Below are 22,033 nucleotides of genomic sequence, written 5' to 3' on the forward strand. Positions count from 1 at the left end.
TGGTGTTGAGCACCAGCGTTTGTGCGGCCACATACCAGGATCAGGATCAGTAAAAAGAGTACTGGATACCAGAAGCCATCACCAGACTGATCCGCAACTTGGAACTGGATGTGACATTCACTGTAGCGGCTGTGCGCGCTTTCGGCGTTCTCACCCTGCTGCTGCTCGCCTGTCTGCGCTGCAGCATAACTTCGGCCTTCCAGCTCACCGCCTCATATGCGACGTGTCCAGAAGGTGGAACTCCACCTTGCACATGCTGGAGAGACTGTGCGAGCAGCAGCAGGCGATAGTGGAGTTTCAGTTGCAGTATGCACGGGTCAGTCGCTCTGCACCAGACTTGCCCTCCAATTGATCCTAATTAAAGGATTTAAAGTGGACTCAGTACATTTACAGGGCCTCGAAAGAGTCCTGTATTGTTATGTCGTCACTACCTCCCCACGTCGAGAGTGGGTAATTTGCGCGCCTGCTGCCTTCCTTGGATGTGGTAGCCGTTTCTCAGGCTCCCTCTCCAGAATCAAACCCTGATTTCCCGTTACCCGTGGTCACCATGGTAGGCGCAGAAAGTACCATCGAAAGTTGATAGGGCAGACATCCGAATGCGTCGTCGCCATCACAGGGACGTGCGATTGGCCCGAGGTTCTCTAGAGTCACCAAAAGTGCCTGCGCAACGACTGCCGAGTTGCCCACATTCTAACTTGTGCTGATTACTGGGTGGCCACACTACTGGGTCCCTGTTACAAGGACAACGTGCCGTCCTTAATTCCCTCACTGGAGCACGATCGGAAGATGTGTGACTACAAGCGCACGTTGGTAGACTCGCTGCTGAGGGCATTCCCAACTGACACCGGGGGCTCAGTGGAAGCACAAAGCGAAGGCAGAGGAGGAAGAGGTCGCCAACGCAGCTGGGGCACTGCCAGCACCCCAGAAGGCAGAGTTAGCATGGCTGAAATGTGGAAAAGCTTTGTCAGCACGCCACAACCAGCACCACCAGCTGATATGGAACGTCTTAGCAGGATATACAAATATATATACCTACTAGCGGGTTTTGGTAATTGTGCCATTGATAATAGTAACGAAATGATCGGTCCGCCACTGCTTTGTACATTATGGTAGTGGTTTAGATCATGACCCTCGAAGTGTCTCCCCTATATACATGAAGGGAGTGGGTTAGTTGCATGTGTAAGAATGATATACCCGACTAATCTAGCATATAGCTTTTTAATGTCTATGTGGCTGCTTCGCTGCCACACTGTAGTGGGAGGTGCTTCGTTATATGACAAATAGTGCTCGGACTGATACGTGGGCGGAACTGGATAGACATCATCCTAATACCGCCACATGTGTATCATGTGACCAAGTTAGCCCCGCCCATCTTTCAAACCCGGACGCGGGAATGTGTAAGCACGCCTTCAGAAACGTACGGATCTGATTGAAGGACCAACAACTGTTTTTTCTGGAGAATGAGGTATTTAAGAATCCTCTCAAACAGTAGCTTGTTAGCCTCTGACGAAGGTGCTTTACCTTATAGCACCGAAACGCACGTCAGGCGTTTAATTTCTTATTTGGTTTATGGACACTTTCTATTAGACACAATATTGCACTTAGGTCTTTCACCGTTTTTCTCTTCAATCAAGTAGATACTATGTTTTATTGAGTAGATATTATGTCCTATTGAGCTACCTATGTAGCGGTCTAAGAGTTACATTTAGGAAAAGAGAGACTATATATCATTGAGACTGCTAGATTGAGTATATGTTATTATCTGTCTCCTCCATATCTCTTTTTAAGACTGCTTTGTATGCTACAATCTATCCATGGATATGCCATTGAGCATTCTAAGCATCATGATATCCATGTTCTATGCATCCTAATCTTTCCTCTATTAGATAGTCTTACCTAAGTATGCATATATACATGGAGAACTATATGTGAGGTAATATTTTCCGTGTATATACTATATATAGTGCTTATTATTATTTTTTTTTTTCTGTGCATCAAAGCATTAACATAAGCACTTGCGATGCCACGACAGCATGGTCAAGTTAAACAATAGCATACATAATGTTGTAACGCATGGCATGTATAAACTTTGCACATTTTTAAAATGTTGGGTGGAGATAAATGTAGGTTAAACATAACAAGTCTAAATTAACGATTAGAAGAGAGGTACTTTGCTATACATACTCATAGACATGGTGAGAAATGATATGGTAAATATGCTTTGTTTACGCTTAAGGTATAATGTGTAGGTTGCGTGATGAGAGATCATAACAGTAGACATAAAAGAAAATATAACATTTGCACGTCATTTAGCATTACTGTTCAGTCACTGTGGTTCGGAGTTGTGTGTGTTTATGCTTTCTGCTCTCCATGGTTGTCAGTCCTGGACACCTAGTTTAATAGGCTTAAGCTGAGGGATGATTGGCCTGGCGCTGACCTGTCTGGAGGCTTTGTGTAGAGAGTCTCTATTAGCCGACGCCGTCTCTTGTGAAACCCTGAGCATTGTTTGGTGTAGTTTTGAGGGCTGCAGCAGCGGTGGGCAGTGTGGAGATATAATTCCATCCCCAGGCTGTTATGTAGGCCTGCATCTCAGTGCCACGAACTCTGCAACTACTGGAGCCTGAGTTTCTTCCCCTGGCGGGGGCAATGGAGGGCCTGATGGGCTTTGGCCGCTTGCGGCGATGAATCCTCCTTGCGTGTGGGCGATGCGTCCGGGTCTTCGCCCTTTTGGCCTCCAGCCTGGGTGGGCTCTGTGGTTTGGGGGTGTGAGGGTCGCCTGTCACTGTGCCCAAGGGTATACTTCCCTGTCCCCGCCACCAGCTGCCTCTCTTACTTGCCGTCCGTGCAGGATTCTGAGTGATATGTGCTGCTCTCATGCGATCTCTGAGTTGTGCCCAGAAGCGGCTGAATATTGGTTCAGGTGCTGTGCGTTGTCTTGTAGGATCATCGTTTGCTGGAGCTGATTCAGTGCAGGCAGGCAGCGTGTTAACAGCAGGCATCTTGGGGAAGCCTCGTGGGCGCCAACACTGCTTTATCTTCTTTTCGCGTCTCTGTGTGGCTGGTGGTTCCGAACACACCGTGCAGACCGGGATGACCCCCGCCAGTTCAGAGGGGGGGGGGGGGGGTAGGAGGTGGGGATGTTCTCTCTGCAGGGTCGCCCGCGAGGAGAGAGGGTCTCGAGTAGGCCTCTTGGTGCGGGTGCCGGTTCCCGGTAAGTAGCGGGTTAATGACTGGTATCAGTCGTTTTGCCCGGATGTCCCCGATTATGCTGTCACCCTCCAGGTGCTGTGCAAGCAGTTTTATTGGGGTCTTTGCCTCGAATTGTGCCATCATGCTCAGGAGCTCTGTTTCAGCACGTCCATGCAGCCTGGAAGCCAGGCTCCGCCCCCCAGTGCTTATTATTTTTATTACTGTTATACAGGGCAATTGACCATTCTTTAGAGTTGTGATTAATTCTGGGATGGGAGGTAGTTAGACATCACTTGAAAGTAGCATTTAGTGGTAGCTCTATCTACCCATTGGTTATCATTATTATTATTTTTATATTTATTTTTATTGACTTTGGAAGGTACACCATAATCAAAGCAATTGCATTTTAGGAACCTATAGAGCCAGATTAATAAAGCTCAGAGACCTATTGTTAGTAAGATATCAGGGATACCCGTATATTTATACAGTTAGATATACACATGTATCTACCTGTTGGTTTAGATCATACACCGTAGGGTTATCTCAATTTCTTTGTATCCTATGTATATAGTATATAGTTTGTATGTGTATTAGACTCCTGTATACTTTCAGGCAAACACAGCTAGCCACTTTTGTCGTTTTGGCATTGTGACTGGCTTTTGTGTTTTGGGGAGCCCATTGAAAAGGTGCTCTAGCTGGGTGATCTCCTCCGGGAACTCGGCTTGATGGGAGTTGAGCCAGTTCTGGGTGGCCCTTGTAATGCGGCATGCCCACTCTGCATGGGAGTCCTTCTCCCCTTTCCGGGTCTCGATAAACTTTTGGCGGTATTGCTCGGGGGTGACCGCATACGGGGCCAGGAGGATTTGTGTAATAAAGGGATAGTCTCTGATCTGCTCTTCTGGTACAGCCCGGTAAATATTCTCTGCCTTCCCCACTAGTTTGCTGGCCAGGATGGTGACCCAGCTCAAAGTCTTGTAAAAAGTCATCGATGCCTTCTTCTGCTTCCTTGAAGTCTTTGAAGGTATTGTACGGTAGCTTGTGGGCCAGGGTGGTTGTTCTTCCCGGAGCCCTCTGCTTCCTTCTTCCTTCATCTGGGTTCATGGAGGTCGCCCTCTGTCTATTGGCAAAAAGGTCCTGCTGACGATCTCCTCTGAGGTTGGCTCTCGGTAATATGCCAGGCGCCATTCCACCTCCTTGCGCACTTCCTCCTCATCTCCGGCTCCTGGCTGGGGTTCGTTGCCTCACTGCGTGCCTAATCGTCCTCCATGAGCGCAGCAGTTACGCCCACCAGGCATTATTCCTCTGGCTCCACACAAGTCCTACAGTGTAGGTTAGAGCACTGTAGTCCATGGGTCTGTTGGCAGGGACATGGGATCCCGCCGCTTGCCACCAATGAAGTGGGACCTGGGTAACCGATGGTTATCCCCTTTGATTAGAAAAGGTCAGACCCATCTCCCCAGTAACCGGATGGGACACAGTTCCAGGATACAATGTTTGACAATCTTTGTTTGGGTACACAGCTTTGCCTCCTGTTGCCTCCTCCTCCTACTCCGCTTCCTCCTTCACCACCAATTTCAGCACAGCCAGGGGGAAACAACAGCAGGCTGTTTTAAAACTCATATGTTTGGGAGAAAAACCCCACACCGCGCAGGAGCTGTGGACAGGCATGGAACAACAGACCAATGAGTGATAATAGGCGAAATCTCGTAGCAGCTCTGGGACTAGCCGGTTTGACGCATATCCCTTGCCTGGCGCATGTGCTGAATTTGGTGGTGCAGAAATTCCTGAAAAACTACCCATATTTATTAGAGCTGCTGCAGAAAGTGTGGGCCGTCTGTGCGCGCTTTCGGCGTTCTCACCCTGCTGCTGCTCGCCTGTCTGCGCTGCAGCGTAACTTTGGCCTTCCTACTCACCGCCTCATATGCGATGTGCCCACAAGGTGGAACTCCACTTTGCACATGCTGGAGAGACTGTGCGAGCAGCAGCAGGCGATAGTGGAGTTTCAGCTGCAGCACGCATGGGTCAGTCGCTCTGCGGAACAGCACCACTTCACCACCAATGAGTGGGCCTCCATGCGAGACCTGTGTGCCATGTTGCACTGTTTGAGTACTCCACCAACATGACCAGTGCCAATGACGCCGTTCTCAGCCTTACTATCCCGCTTCTATGTCTCCTTGAAAAAACGCTTCGGGCGATGATGGAAGAAGATGTGGCACAGGAGGAAGAGGAGGAGGAAGAAGGGTAATTTCCACGGTTATCAGGCCAGTCATTCACAAGTGGCTCGGAGGGTGGGTTCCTGCACCAGCATAGGCCAGGTACACAATTGTCCAGCATCTCCACACTGTCCCATGGAAGCCTTCAGCGGTCCATCTCCCAGACACTGGAGAGAAAGAGGAAGTACCCCTCTACCCACCCACGATCCCTGGCCCTGAATGCCAGCATTTCAAAATTCCTGGCTTTTGAAATGCTGTCATTCTGTCTGGTGGAGACAGTTTTTAAAACAAACAAATAAAAAATAGTGTTGGCTACCTTCTCCGCCTCCACCGCCGCTTCCACCTACACCGCCATGGTCACCGCCTCCTCAACCTCCTACTCCACATCCACCTCCTCCTCCTAGAGCAGGGTGCAAGAGGAGAGAAAGAGGAAGTACCCCCCTACCCACCCGTGATCCCTGGCCCTGAATGCCAGCTGTTACGGGCGCTCTACAGATAGTTACTGGATTACCCTGTTTTATTGTACCGTATACTCTGTTTCGGTAGTTTTACTGTATAAACACATTACACGAACAGTCAGGACTATGTATTCGTGCATGCAAACAAAGACCACCCGGCCCTTGGCGTGTGCCGCCACTTAACCTCTTTCACCTCTGAAACAACCAAACGGCCGACTACCTTACAAGCCGAGTGTGCTTCCAATTGACCACCGGAAAGCTGCGGTCTGCGGTTAACCACAAGCCTAATTGACTGCCTCAGGGTGGCCTCATTCGGATAATAATTCACCGAATTGAAACTCCCGAAAGACTCCCGAACGAGGACCACCTACAGTCAGGCGTGTGGCCCCAATTAGAACGTGGAGTCTGCGGTTAACCGCAAGCTAAGTACCCCCCCCCCCTTCATGGCGGTCCCTGTTTGGCTCACGAAGGGCTGGGACAACCATCCCTGGAGTGGTATTCGCGCAACTGTTTATCCGTTACTCGCTCCAGGGGTTTTAGGGCATTTCTATTCACCCGCCAGAAAACATGGCCGCCATCTCGTGTTCGGGACAAAAAGGCACGAAAGGACTTTCTATGGAAAAGACTGGCTATACCGTTCGTGAGATCTGAGCACTATTCGCATATCTGCTGCGCTCAGATCTGGGCTATCCAACGAATGGTAGAATATAAAATTTGTCTATTAAAATGTTACAATTATGTATTTTTATACTGTTTTACCTGTTACAATAACACGTGGGAATTTGGGCGCTTGGCGATAATTAAATTGCCATAACCATTAGAGTCATTATCTCCAAGCTGGGCGGTTACCATTTCAAACGATACACTATAATGCCATTGGTCAACTGTTTATATTGTCCCTGTATCCCATCAGGTCCAGAGGGGGCTGTCCCTGCACCTGGGGTTTTGCATAAATTGCGATTTCTGTGTGCCATTAAAGCCAGTTCGTTTTGACCCTCAAATCTCAGCCTTGACTCGTTTTGTGGGAACAAGGGTATCCTAGCTGTACTATAGCTAGTGGGATTGCTTTATATTCGCAGATTCTTATGTTATGCTGAAGGGAACGGCGCTTCCCTCTCTCCACACTCGGGAGCCAGGACATCCAAGCGGTCCAGCCTTCAGCTAGCTTGGAGGTAACTGTAACACCAGCATTTCAAAATTCCTGGCCTTTGAAATGCTGTCATTATGTCTGGTGGAGACGGACAGTTTTAAAAACCTGATGGCGTTATTGGACTGCACTGCAGAAATGCACCGCAAATGTTTCTTTTTTTATATGTCCCAATATTTTGGGGGCTACCCCAATAAAAAAAAATAAAAAAAATAAACCCAAACAAATAAAAAACAGTGTTGGTTACCTCCTCCACCGCCGTTTCCACCTACACCGCCACGGTCACCGCCTCCTCAACCTATGGGTCACTTAGTATAAACTATGTACACAATAGCAGAGGCTTGTGAAGGCCTTTTCTCCATGCATCAGGAGTTGAGCTCAGTTTGAACAATGAAAGCCATGCTTTAGATTTTGATTTATGTTCTTCCAAAGCTAAAATCAAAGATTCCATCTAGTGCTATTTTATGGCTCAGCTGTATTTTAAAATTTTATGTTATTTTAAGTGATTTTCCTATCCACATTTGTTTGCAGGGCACTTGTCCTACTCTTATCCCCATTTTACTTCCTTTTGCAGCTTTCTAGCTCTTTCCAGGACTTTTTTAAAGGCATTTTAGTGCCCATAAATTCGGGTCCCCATTGACTTCAATAGGGTTCGGGGTCAAGTTCGAGCCCGAACTCGAACTTTTTGACGAAGTTCGGCCAAACTCAGCGTTCCCTGAACATCCAGGTGTCCGCTCAACTCTATCTATGGAGACAAACCACGCAGTGAATGGATCCTATGGTGATCACTGGGGGACAATCTATGGAGAGACTTTAACAAAGTCCTGGAGTGATCACGAGGGGAGGGGAGTGATCACCAGGGGAGAATCAATGGAGACAAACTATGCAGTGAATGGACCCCAGGATAATCACTGGGGGACAATCTATGGAGAGACCTTAACAAAGCCACGCAGTGAATGGTTCCTAGGGTGATCACTGGGGGACAATCTATGGAGAGACCTTAACAAAGCCACAATGTGGATGGATCCTGGGGTGATCACCCGTGGAGAATCTGCAGAGTCCTTAGCAAAAGCATGGTGTGAATGGGTCCTGGGGTGATCATCGGGGGAGGGGGAGTATATAGCATCCTGAATGATTATAGCTTAATATGATTATTTAGCATTTCTTATAAAAAAAAAAAAAGCTTTCATTAAAGGTGAGTGAGTACGATGATAGGTTTCCTCTTAGTACGGTCCGCTTCCCTTGCTATAGGATTTCAAACACTATTTTATAGGACTTTATTTGCGAGGCTTCCTGGATGATGGTATGTGCATTATATGGTATACATGTATCATTACCTTGTTTGTCTTTCTATAGAGTGACAACCTCAATATGTTACCAGTCTCTTTTTATTTCTGCAGGTGAGCAGGGGTCACTCAGTATGGTTCCCCTCTTACTCCTGGACCAAGGGGTCTCAGCAGCTGAGCTTGGGGTATTCAGCGGGATCATCTCGGTTGTGCTGTCCATAGCTGGATCTGTATTTGGAGGGGCACTGCTTACAAAGGACAGGTAATGATTACAGTAAATACTGGATTACTTTCAGTCTGTCCTACTAGCCCTTCCTCTCCATCATCTAACCCCTCCTATAACGTTTTAGTTACTTTCAGTCTATCCTACTAGTCCTTCCTCTCCATCATCTAACCCCCTCCTATAACTACTGTGATTCTTTCAGTCTGTCCTACTAGCCCTTTCTCTCCTCCATCCTCTAACCCCCTCCTATACCTACTCCATTACTTTCAGTCTATCCTACTAGCTCTTCCTCTCCCTGTGTCTCCCTTAGTGTTCCTTAGCTTTTCTCTCCCCTCCTTCTCCTTTTGTGTACCTCTACCCTCCTTGTCCCTTAGTGTCCCCTCCCCCCTTGTGTTCCTCTCCCCTCCCTGTCCCTTAGTGTCCCCCCCCCTTGTATTCCTCTCCCTGTCCCTTTGTGTACCCATCCCCCTTCTCTTCGGTGATGTGCCTCTTTTGTAGCATGACCGAGCGGAACGTACTGTGCCACCTTATCGACGCACCAGCCCCGCGTGCCCCTTCCCCCCCACCCCCCCATATGCGGCGGGTTGGGGCCCTAAATGACAGTGGGGGGACGAAGTGTCGTCACAACCCCCAGGCCTTCATCCATGAGCGGCGGGTGGGGATCTTAAGTTACAATGGAGGGGCCTATTGTCCTGTCTTCCCACCCATTAACGGCGGGTGGGGACACTAAGTTACAATAGGGGTTGTTGTCCCCCCTCCCCCCCCAGCCCCCACCCATGAGCAGTGGGTGGGGGCCTGGTGACTAGGGGTTTTCAAGCCCCTAGTCACCCCTCCCTCCCTGCAATTAAATTAAGGGGGAAGCAATAAACCTAATACCTACTTAGATGTCTTCTTTTTTCTAAAACCTTTTTATTTCAGCCCCCAAAAAAGCCAAATAAAAATACATAATCCCGTCGAACTTATAAAATGAAATAAAAACTTGAGTGCAAAAAAAAAAACACACAAAAAAAAAATATCCAGACACTAAAGAAATAATCCATCTTCACCCAGCGAGGGCACCGCGTAGTCTGAGCTCCGCAGGGGAAGGAAAGACTTATAAAGCATTCTCCACACCTTGCAATTTGACCCAGAGCGTTCTAAGAGTGCTCTGATACATAAAACATCCCATGTAGAATTATATCTAGGGCAGACTATGGGGTTTTTGCCCACTGGAAAGGATTCAATTGGGTTATTGTTCGCTGAACTATACACATTAATGGTGCGGTATGCTATTACTGAATCAAATGCGGAAGACAAATAATTAGCGATTATTCTAGTGTTAATGACAAAATAATCTAAATGTTATTATAGACAGGAGGTGAATATTTGCTTTACTTTCTTTACTCAAACCTCCCAGCAGCAAGTAAATGGTTAACATTGTAAAATAAAAATCAACCAATCACATAGAAGGTATTAGTAAGGTAATACTCCCACTTCCTCTTTCTTATGATCCAGCCACACCAATCGGAGACAATAGAGTAATCATAAACAGTGTCCTCTACCATGTAAACCGGAAAACAAGTTCAGGTGGAATCGACCGATATCCATAGGAATTATACAGAATTTTCACCCTAGAAGGAAGAAGAAATATTGTGAAAATATCGTGTCCAAGACTATTTGCAATTACAAACGTTGGCAAAATACAAGGGCAGTAGATGAGCACCATTTAACATCAGTAACAATAATCAGAAAATAAACAGTATGTGACGAGACCAATCTCGCCGAATTGCATTGGAGGAGCCTGGTTGCCCGCCTGCTGCCTTTAGACTATGGCCCCATGTGGAAACGCTTGATTTTCTCCTGCAAAGACATGAAAGCCGGGTCATTCGGTGCTTGCCCTGTTTGAGCGGTGATACCCCAGATAGCTATGCCATGGAGCCCATTCGTATAATGAAAGACTATGTGAAAGACTTTGGCTCCATGGCAATTGAACTGTATATGTGTGGTCTGAGCGCCATTCAGTAATAATGTGCGCTCAGATCTAAGCTATCTGGGGATATGTTGAATGTACCTGTTTTATGCAATGGCTGCAGTTATATATTTTTATGTATTTTATTGTCTTTTGCTGCCATGGACCAGGATAGAAGACTCTGTGGAACTGGTTTTGGGCAGAAAAGCCATGCTTCATTTGGTCACAAAGGACTACGATCTATCTTTTGAACCACTGGACAAATTTGTATGATTTTGACGGATGATTGTATTTGGAGTATGCGGATTCTGAAAATGTACGTTTTATGTGAATGTGATGCATACTTTTAAAGTTATGAATAATGTGGAAAACCTGTATTTCTATGCCTGTTATAATTACATTACCCATTGTGTAAGGTAATTGTATCACAGGCAGAGGGGATGATTTTGTGTGGGTGTGTCTGAGTGTATTGTACGTGTTTATTGTTTTTTTTCCAAAACCCTGTGGGTGGTACTAATGTGTATATAAGAACAATAAACCCACAGCTCTGTCTGTTCACTGCTTGACCCTCAACACGGAGCTTTGTCTCGTTCTTGGGGGGATTTACCGTATGCTGTTCCAGTTTGACTGCTAGGAGTGTAAACCTATTCGTATGGTTTTTCCTATTCGGCTGTTTACAGCATTCGTATGGTTCCGGTTTGCCTGTTTACGGCATTCATATGCTTCTCCGGTTCGCTGTATTGGTGTCTACAGTAGCTGTGCCTGTGTCTCTGGAAGGGAATATCTTCTAAACGTCTTTTAAACCCTTTTATGCCTGGGGGTGCCGTTACCCAGTATAACTGAGAGTACTTGTAACAGAAGAAAAAACATCTAATAAAATACGTCTGAGCCCACCAGAATAGAAGCAGGGTCAATAGTTAGTAAGAAGGGAGGGAAAAAGGAAAGAATATTCGCCTCCTGTCTTTAATAAAATTTAGATTATTTGGTCATTAACACAAGACTAATCCCTAATTTTATGGCAAGACAGGAGGCTTCATATTTGCTATTTTAACGCCTAGATATAAGAGGAAAATGGGCATGAGAATTCGGACGAAAGTAAAAAGTATGAAATGTAGATTTCCTAGACCAACCAGCAGAGGACAGAATATCCGAGAGGGTGCATCCTGCTAGAAAGGCAGATGAGGCCGCTGCTCCGTAAACCGAGTGTGCTCCGAAGGAGATGTTAACACCAGCAAGACCGAGAAGCCATCTGATCCAACGAGCAATCGTAGGACATGACACCAGTCGGTGGGGACGAACGTAGGAGATCAACAGAGGCCCTGAAGGAGATTAAGTGGAGTAGTAAGAGTGACATATTGGCGTAGACAACGTGCCTCACAATGCGCTGGTCTGTCAGGGAAATACGGGTAAAAAACAGAAGAGTAGAATGTCTTGGTCCGATGGGAAAAGGAAAAATGAACACCTTTGGGTGTGAATACAAGAACATGGAAGTCAAAAGCTTTGACATCAGAAACCCTCCAGAAGGAAACTAAGCAGAGAAGTAGGGCTAGTTTAGCGGAGAGCTGCCTTAACGTGAGGTCCAAGTTGGAAGGCCAAGCTTCCAGAAAGGAGAAAACTTGAGAAACATCCCAGAATTGGAAATATCAAGGAGCTGGAAGTCTGGCCAATCTAATACCACGTATAAGTCTGCCCACGGAGGAATTCTCGACAGGAGCATGAGCTGCGAAGATAGCAGAACGAAAAAGGTTTATGGTCTGGTAGGACTTACCCTGGTCAAAGAGTGAGCATAGGAAATTCATGCTGTCAACAATAGATGATGAAAAGAAATCAATATCCCTTTCCACACACCAGCTAGTCCATAGATGCCAAGCGGAGCGGTAAGAACTTCGAGTTCCAGGGCCCAGGAATCCCATAGTAATCCTCTAGCAGAGTTTGAAAGTCCTGAGACATTCCAGGATCCCCTGAAATGGTCCAGGCCACGAGTTGAGGTGCCCCTGAAGGAGGAGAGGGTGAAACTCTCCCGAGGGACCTCTGAGAAGATCGTAAGTCCGAGGAAGGAGGAGAGGAAAGTCTGCAGGCAGTTCCAACAGACTGGGATACCAAGGCTGCGCCCTCCATAAAGGAGCAATCAAAAGTATTTTTACTCTGAGAGTTCTGGGTTTCTGAAGAAGTCAAAGGATGGTGAGAAGGCCCCTGAGCTCAGCCATGGTTGTAGGAACGCATTGACTGCTTGGCAGGATGGGTCTGGCAGCCAGCTTGTCAACTGACAATTTTATTCACGGCTCCAGGAGTTAACTGACAGTTTTATTCACGGCTGTTAGCCTATGCATGCTCTCTATTCTAAAACCCACAAATACATTTTTACACCAGGTTAACACCGCTATTTCAGACAACCTTTAAATGTTCTGCAATATGACCTAAAGTGGCTAGGTTTGCCACAATGCTCCCCCAGAACCAAGCCGGCATACACAGTCTGATCCCTACGGATCGGCTTGGGGATGTCCGGAGTACTACCCATACAAATAGGGTTGCAGCTTTTTCAGGGCCCACCCCACGCTGATCTCTAGGACACGGTTGAAGGTCCAGGTGAACAAAACCTGGAAGTAGGTATGCTAATGTTTTCCCTGTGCCCGTCTGGGCGATACCAATAAGGTCTGTTCCCTGCAGTATAACTGGCCACGCTACCTGAGCCTCAGAGTGATCGGATGGAGCCGTGGTGTAGGCCTGCCGAGTAACAACAGGGTATGCTTCTTGGACGGTGGGTTGGGAAACAAAGGCGGATGTGAGCTCCCCCAAGTCGTTGCCCAAGATCACATCAGCTGGCAAATCCTGCATAATCCCCACCTCCACATTCCCATGCCCCACTCCCCAATCCAAATGTACTTTGGCAGTGGGGACTTTGTAAATTGCTCCCCCTGCCACTCGTACGGCCACACAGTCCCCAGTGAGATTGTTCTTTGGAACCAGATGATTCCGGACCAGAGTCAAGGTGGAACCAGAGTCACGTAAACCTTGTATACTCTTTCCCTCCATGTGTACCACCTGGCGGTGCCCCTGTCAGTTGTCTGAGGCGGCTTGTATGGGGTTCACTTCGTGCAGGGTTCCCAGGGGTTCTTCTACGGATATGGCTGTCATGTGTGGGACAAGGGGTTCTTTTTGGTAACAGTGTACCGCAGCTCGGTTATGGGGTGGTGGCCCCTGGTTATGCCAGGTTGGTCGGTTCCTGTTCCGTCGGCAATCTCTTTTAAAATGTCCTTGCTGGTTGCAGGTATAGCAGCGGGTTGGCGGTCGTGTATTGTACCTGGGAGGGTACGAGTTGTTGCTTACCCCTGGTCGTGGATGGGCCAAAGTGGTCACTGCTGGAAGAGAGCGGTAGATCCATAAGCGAACCGGTGTTGCCTGTTGTCTGTGACTTGTACCGACATCACATCGTGTAGCATCCCCAGGGGCTCTTCGGTCTGATTAAAAAGTATCTCCTGCGTTGCCTGCTCCGCTTGGTAGTGGTGGGCGGCTGCTCTTGGTGCTGGATTCTGCCATACCTGGCTCCATGCTTGGCGGCTCCGGTTCTGGGTACACTCTCTCGCCATGTGGCCCCATTGTTTGCACGTATGGCACTGTATATTCGCTCTGCCATTATACCTGGAGGGTGGAGTGTGCCCCCCCGGGGTTGGCCGGAATGGGTTTGCTGTAGGTGCAGTAGGGGTAGCTGGAAGCGGTGCGGTGGTCCCGGGAGTGGGACGTGACTGCGTCCGTTGTGCCCTCCTGGCATCTTGGTACTTGTCTGCCAGTTGTGCTGCTTCGGTTAAGGTACGTGGTTTCTGGTCTCTTAACCAATTCTGTAGGTCTGGGTTTAGTCCTTGAAAGAACTGTTCTAATAACAGCAGTTGCAGCATGTCTTCCACGGTAGTGGCACGAGCTGCTTGTATCCATCCCTTGGCAGCCCTGGTCAGACGGTGTGCCCACTCCGTGTGTGAATCTCGGTCCTGTTTGCGCAGTTCCCGAAACTGTTGACGGTATGCCTCTGGGGTGATGGCATACCTGGTCAGGATGGCCTGCTTCACTTTCTGGTAGTCCCTGCTGTCCTCATCTAGCATGGTGCGGTAGGCCTCGGCTGCCCGGCCTGATAACTTGCCCGCCAGCAGGGCTACCTGGTCGGCTGCGCTGATGTCATGCAATTGACATAACCTCTCGAAGTCTTGCAAGTATCCATCAATGTCCTCTGTGTCCACATAATTTTTGAACGCGTGGTAGGGAAATTTGGGCTTTCCCTGGACAATGTTGAGTGGTGTTGGAGACCCCTCTCTGGATCTCTGGGTGGCTTGTTGCTTGGCCATTAAATACTCGTGCACGTCGGCCATTATCCGTTCCACTGTTTCTGTAGGGGCGTCCCTGGGAAAAATGCCAGCCGGCTCTTGAGCTCTTTTTCAAACTCTGTCTGTGTATTCTCCATTGGAGGTGCTGCAGCAGCCGCTCCTGGTCTCCCTCCATGAGTTCAGCAACGAGAATGGCTTTGGCTTTGTTACTGGCAATGATTCCCCTTGCTTCTAATAGCTCCTTTAATGTAGCTCGTTTCAAGCGTGTATAATCCGTAACCATTCACCATCTGTTCGGGTAAATTCACATACCCTTGAATTCCGGTTCTCATGTGAATTGGGGTTTCCACAAATTGCTGTTCCTTTCTCTTTATTCGTGCCAAATCTGCCGAATGACGTTCTGTTGTGCGGTTCGAATCCCACTGCTGCCACCAATTGTGGCGGAGCTGCAATATTAAATCCCAAGATCTCCGCTGGTATAGAAGGTAATCCAAAGTAAAGCGCTGGAAAAGAAGGCAATATCCCAAATCCCCCAGTAACCGGACGAAACACACTTCAGGGAGTCAACTGACAATTTTATTCACGGCTCCAGGAGTTAACTGACAGTTTTATTCACGGCTGTTAGCCTATGCATGCTCTCTATTCTAAAACCTACGAGTACATTTTTACACCAGGTTAACACAGCTATTTCAGACAACCTTTAAATGTTCTGCAATATGACCTAAAGTGGCTAGGTTTGCCACACAGCTGAAAAAGGCTTTGGTCTGGTGATTCAAGAGGGATGCAAAGAGGTCCCGATGTAGAGGACCATGAGATAGTTGAAGGAGATGGAAGATGTATGTGTCCAATTGCCAATCGCTGGCGTCTCTCTAGTGACGAGAGAACCAGTCCGCCACCAAGGTGTCTGGGCCTGGTAAATACTCTGCTTGAAGGGAGATGTTCCTGGCCAGGAAAAATTGGTAGAGTTCCTTTCGTCAAGTCCGAGAGGACTTTGGAGCGAGAACCTCCTCAACAATTGACGTAACGAACGAACAGCGGAGAGTCCATCCTCAGAGTGAGAGAGCAGTTGTATGCGTCTTCCTGGAAGCAGCGGACTGCAAAGGAGCCGGCAATCAACTCGAGGCAGCTTATGTGTACGGGCTGTTCTGATGGTGTCCAAAGCCCTCCTGTGGAGAGATCCGAGCAAGTGGCGCCCCATCCTGAGAGGCTGGCATCTGATTCAAGCATGAAATCTGGTAGAGAGACGAAGACCGCCTTTCCGTTCCACTACTCCATATTGTGAAGCCACCAATCCAGTTCCTCTGTCTGTGAAATCAGTTGATCATATGAAGCGGATATAGGCATATAGAAGGCCTTGAGACGTTGCATTGCTCTGTAATGGGCCCGGGAAGATGGCCTGAATGGAGGCTGACAGGAGGCCGATCCTGCTAGATCGCGAAGGTAGGTGCGAGGAGAGCCAATTAGTTTTCGAATGTCCTTCTTGATAGTCTTTATTTTGGAGGACGGGAGTTGGAGGATAGCTTGAATGGAGTCTATTTGGAAGCCCAGAAACTGTACGGTTTGTGTGGGAATCAGGGAAGATTTTTCAAAATTTATCACAAAACCGAGATTTTCATGGAGAGAGGTTGTCATCTCCGTGTGAAGTTGAAGGGTGAGAGGGTCTTGAGCCATAATCAGGATGTCGTCGAGGTAGACAATGGATCTGATGCCTTGAGAGCGGAGGACCAGTTAACCAGTTTTATCAGTTTTGTGGAACACCACTAACTGTAGGCAGGTGAATTGCTAGAGATCATGGTGCCAAATAAATTGTATATAGCACTGGTTGGAAGGTGCTATTGGGAACGTTAGTTAAGCGTCCTTTTGGTTGAACCGGGAGAACCTATCTCCGTTGCAGAGAGGGTCGCATAAAAGATGTATCTCCTCCATTTTAAAGTGGCGACGAGTGACCACTAGGTTTAGTTAATTTAAACTCTCCGGATTTTTTCTTGACTAGAAAAATATTACTGAGGAATGTCGGCACGTGGTCGAAGGTTCGATAGCCCCTGAGTTTGCAGAACTCTGTGTGTAAGGCCGCATTTTCGGCCTGGGACATCTTGAGTGGTATTGGTGGTCTTTCCTGATAAGGGTTTGTGACGAAAGTAACCTCGTCACTGGCTTTTGGAGGGGCATATTTGCCAGCCTCCTACCCTGTGACTATGGCTCCTGTGCCAAAGTCTGGTTAGAACCACTGTGTGTGCCCTTTTTAAACTTGTATGGCCAAAACTTCCAAAGCCATTCGAAGTTCCATTCGAACACGTGGTGGCGGCCATCTTGTTTAGTCAAACGCATACAGGGGTGTTTGATCGTCGAGTGCATGGAACTCAAATCGAACACTTGACGGCATGAACACCGCTAAACTTTTACCTTCCATGGAGGTTCGGCTATTCGAACGGGAGTCGAACGGGGTTCGGTAAGAAGCTGCCCCAGAACAAGAGACATACACTGGCTATATTCACGAACGGCTACGTTCGGTATTTTGAACGTTACTTCGAAGTAGCCTGATTCTATGGAACTGTTTTTGGCATGAAACCATGCGTGCCGTCGGTCAAAATAAGACTTCCATAGAATTCCTGAACCCCTGAACTGATCTCGGTAATTTGTGGGGATTTTGTGTGTTTTTGAGATGCTTCTGGGACTTGGTAAATTATGTGTTTTTTCTGCCTGGAGATAATTGGGTTAATACAGTATATAAAAAAAATGTTATTCTTTTTCCAGAATATATAAATATATATTTATATTTAGCATCCACTTTATTCTCCACTATAGACATGCCCGTGAGATCTATATTCAATACAATTTTAAGATATATAGATTTTTAAACATAATTTTAAAAGTTTTATTTATGTCCCTAACATTAGTCCTTTATTAAGACTAATGTGGATTAATCCATTACATTCCGTTTTTTCCAATTTTAAAGTATTGTTGACCTTGTCCATTTGTATTAATAAATCATATTTGTGTTATTGTTTATACTTAAGTATGCTATCTTTCTCGATTATTATTTTTTTGTGTCAATCTTTATTTTATTGTGCAAAATGTTAACAATATGAGCTTGTTGTGCCACGACAGCGGGACAACCCCACATTATAACATACAGGAGATAACATTGTCATGGTATACAGTTTTCTTGCCCCTTTTTAAGGAATGGAATTTGATACTTGCTCTTCAGGTACAACCATAGTTATAGATAACAGCGCTTGTTGCGGACCGTTTTGCACACAAGAGGATAAAACCCAGTTTAGGCGATAATCTCCTTTTGCATAGACCAGCAGCTACTGCAAGCACCAATCTCCCGAACAGCAAACTGTACGAATTCACCAACTCCCGAACTAGAAACACACGAACCCTGGAATCAGCCGAACAGGAAAAGCATACAATCCGCTTACACTCCTGGCAGTCAGCATACAATCCAATTCCCCCAAAGAACGAGACGACACATCGCTTTGAGGGTCAAGCAGGAACTGATTTACTGAGGGCTACCTGCCCAGTATTTATGCAGGTCTCCCAGCTGGTGGACACTCCCCTAAGGGACCAAATGGGAGACTGAAACAGCAGACAGACATGCATCACTTTAGTGCACACAGCCACAATACTTTCCCACAATGCATCCTGGCTTCCTCCTCTCTGTCCTGGAGATAATTAGAGAAGTAATTCAATTATCTCCCAGGACAAAGGCAAGACTCCGTTATGCACATGGTGATACAAATACAGTATTTTACTTTAAAATATACAGTAGGATGAATGGCACAGAAAATACACACATTTAACATATCCCCAGATAGCTCAGGTCTGAGTGCACATTATTTGGTGAATGGCACTCAGACCACACGAATACAGTTTAATTGCCATGGAGCCAAAGTCTTTAATTACACGAACAGGCTCCATGGCATTGCTATCTGGGTTAAAGCATTCACGTAAAACAAACTACCAAATTTCCATGCATTCGCCCAATCCATACGAATAGAACCAGGGGTTGGAAGTTCAGCGGTGCCTGCACATAAAAGTGTCCGGGTTTGGTGCATGAAAGCCGGGCAGACAAGCGCTGGCTGCCCGGGGAGCTCCAGAACACCGCCATCGTGTGGCGGCTAAGTGTAACCGCGACCACCCAGTCACAATCAATTAGGCTGCGGTTAACCGCAGCTACTGGGTGGTCAATTGCCGGCACACGCTTGTTAAGCCGCGGTTAACCGCAGCTTCTGGGTGGCCCATTAACAGCGCCGGACGGCTTCCCACGGCTCTGGGGAGGCTGATAAACGGCTGTTTGTTCGGTAGATGGAATCTTCCGAATGGCTGTGCAGTAAGGGAGAAATAAATCCTTTTGCACAGCAAAATTAACCCTTTAGCTGCCGGTCCATAATCTAAAGGCAGCAGGCGAGCAACCAGGCTCCTCCAGTTCACAGTGGCGAAGTTGGTTTCGCCACAGCGCTATTTTCTGCATATTCATCCTATATTCAAGATAGTAAAACAAGCTTGATAGGGGTGTCAGAAGTGTTTTTTACAAGATAATATGTAATAAAACATAATAAGACATAAAACATAGTGGGACATCCAGCTTGGGTACAGGGTCATGTGTGTTGTGACGGGCTGATCTACCAAGAGAGCAAATCAGAGGGGGACATTAGTGCCGCCATGTGGGCATCAATTAATAACGGTCTGAACACAAATTAAGTCTCTCTCTCTGTCCCTCAGGATGGGGGCTGGCAAAATAAAATATTGAGCAATTTATGCCCTTACGAGGGTCTTTACCCAGTCTTGTAAAGAATGTGATCAGAATAGGGTCAAACTTGGGTGTGTGAGCAACTTTGTCTGGGATAATTGGGCGAGGACATTTGGCTCTGAGTTTATTTCTGACCTTTTTTCCCAGGGGTTAACATAACCATAGTTTGCAAAACTGAGCAATATGCTCAGGTGGGGCCCATTTGGCTGAGCGAGGGTGCTTAATCAGTCTTGGGTCTAAAAAGGGTTGGCCCTGGTAATCCAGCAGAGTCTTGTAGGACTGGTCCTGCTGTGAATTGGTAGTTGAGTTCTGTGACTGATCAATGATTGTCTCAATGACATATTTGGATTGAGCGTTGGCTCTGTTATCAAAGGGAAGGTCGTCATCAGAATAACCAGCATTATACTCGTCCACGATCTGTAGACTGTGTGACGTAGAGCCCTCTAAAGGGTCTAGGTCAGGAAGCCGTGGTAGGGAAGAATGGGCTTGTAACGGACCGTTTCAGCAGACAAGGGGTTAAAATCGTTTAGGCGATAATCCCCTTTTCAAAGACAGGCACAGCTACTGTAGAATCACCAAAACTCACGAATTGGATATAAGTGAATGCACCAAACTCCCGAACTGCATACAAGGGAATAAGGTAGCACTCCAAACTCCCGAACTGGAACCTCACGAATAGCTGCTAGCAGACGAACAGGAAAAGCTCCCAAGCGGCTTACACTCCTGGCAGTCAGTCTCTATCAGCATACAGTGAATCCCCCCAAGAACGAGACAAGGCTCCGTGTTGAGGGTCAAGCAGTGGTCTGTTTATTGAGGGCTACCTGCCCCTGTATTTATGCAGGTCTCCCACCTGGTGGACACTCCCCTAGGGGACCAAATGGGAGACTGTAACAACGGACAGACAAGTACCAATTACAGACATACAGAAGTAAAACATCCCCACAATGCATCCTGGCTTCCTCCCCTCTGCCCTGGAGAAGTAATTCAATTATCTCCCAGGACAAAGGCAAAACTCCATTACACACGTGGGGACACAAAGACAGACTATCACTTTTAAATACACAAAGTTACTTTTTTCACATAAAACACAGACATGTAACATATCCCCAGATAGCTCAGGTCTGAGTGCACATTATTAGGTGAATGGCACTCAGACCACACGAATATAGTTTAATTGCCATGGAGCCAAAGTCTTTAATTACACTAATATGCTCCATGGCATGGCTATCTGGGTTAAAACATTTCTCCAACATAAAATACCGAATGTATATGCATTCGCCAAATCAGTACGAATTAGAACCAGGGGCTGGAGGTTCAGCGGCGCCTGCACGTAAAAGTATCCGGGTTTGGTGCATGAAAGCCGGGCAGAAAAGCGTTGGCTGCCCGGGGAGCTCCAGAACACCGCCATCTAGTGGCCGCTAAGTGTAACCGCGGCCACCCAGTAACAATCAATTAAGCTGCGGTTAACCGCAGCTTCAGGGAGGTAAATGGAGGGCACACTCCAGCTTCTGGGTGGCCAATTAACGGTGCCTGCCGGCTCCCCACGGCTCTGGGGAGGCTGAAAAGTGGCTGTTTGTTCGGTAGATAGAATCTACCGAACGGCTGTGCAGAAAGGGAGAAATAAATCCTTCTGCACTGTAAAATTAACCCTTTAACTGCCGGTCCATAATCCAAAGGCAGCAGGCGGGCAACCAGGCTCCTCCAATGCAATTTGGAGAGTTTGGTCTTGTCACAGGGCTAATCTAGGAGCCTTAGCTGGCGCCTTGCCTTTGCCGGCAGATGTGCATCAATTCCAAGGGTGTTTGTGGGGAGCACCCTCATGATCAGATAGATCAAGCGACTCCTCGGAGTCAGAGAGGCGTTGTAATGTTACCTTGGGAACTGGATTAGGTTGTTACTGTAGGGCAACTAGTGCCTTAGGGATTGACTCTGCAATAGCAGAAAAGAGCCAGGCTTTAAGTTCAGCCGAAATAGAGGCTGTAACGGACCGTTTCGCTCACAAGGGGATAAAAACCGTTTAGGCGATAATCCCCTTCCAGATAGACAAGCAGCTACTGCAATCACCAATCCCTCGAACTGCAAACTGCACGAAGTCACCAACTTCCGAATAGGAAACACACGAACACAGGAAGCAGCCGAACAGGAAAAGCCCTATGAACAGTTCACACTCCTGGCAATCGGCATACAATCAAATTCCCCCCAAGAATGAGACGACACTTCACTTTGAGGGTTAAGCAGGAACTCCTTTACTGGGGCTACCTGCCCGGCTTTTATGCAGGTCTCCCACCTGGTGGACACTCCCCTAGGGGACCAGATGGGAAACTGGGAAACATATAGGACACTGACCAATCACAGACATACACCTTTAAACAATCCCACAATGCATCACAATCCCTCCTCCCTGGCCTGGAGATAATTGGAGAAGTAATCCAATTATCTCCAAGGACAGAGGCAAAACTCCATTACCCACATGGCAGACAAAAAGACAGTAAAAGACACA

General features: G+C 47.3%; 1 protein-coding gene across 1 annotated transcript in view; it reads left to right on the plus strand.

The window, feature by feature from the left end:
- Positions 1-22,033, plus strand: part of MFSD3 (major facilitator superfamily domain containing 3) — a 92,702-nt gene that overhangs the window by 14,967 nt on the left and 55,702 nt on the right. The window contains exon 3 of the mRNA XM_063450894.1: positions 8,408-8,555. Coding sequence (XP_063306964.1) covers positions 8,408-8,555 — 148 coding nt within the window. The remainder of the gene's footprint in view (positions 1-8,407; positions 8,556-22,033) is intronic.

This window comes from Pelobates fuscus, chromosome 4 (genome assembly GCF_036172605.1).
Source record: "Pelobates fuscus isolate aPelFus1 chromosome 4, aPelFus1.pri, whole genome shotgun sequence".
NCBI classification, from domain to species: domain Eukaryota; kingdom Metazoa; phylum Chordata; class Amphibia; order Anura; family Pelobatidae; genus Pelobates; species Pelobates fuscus.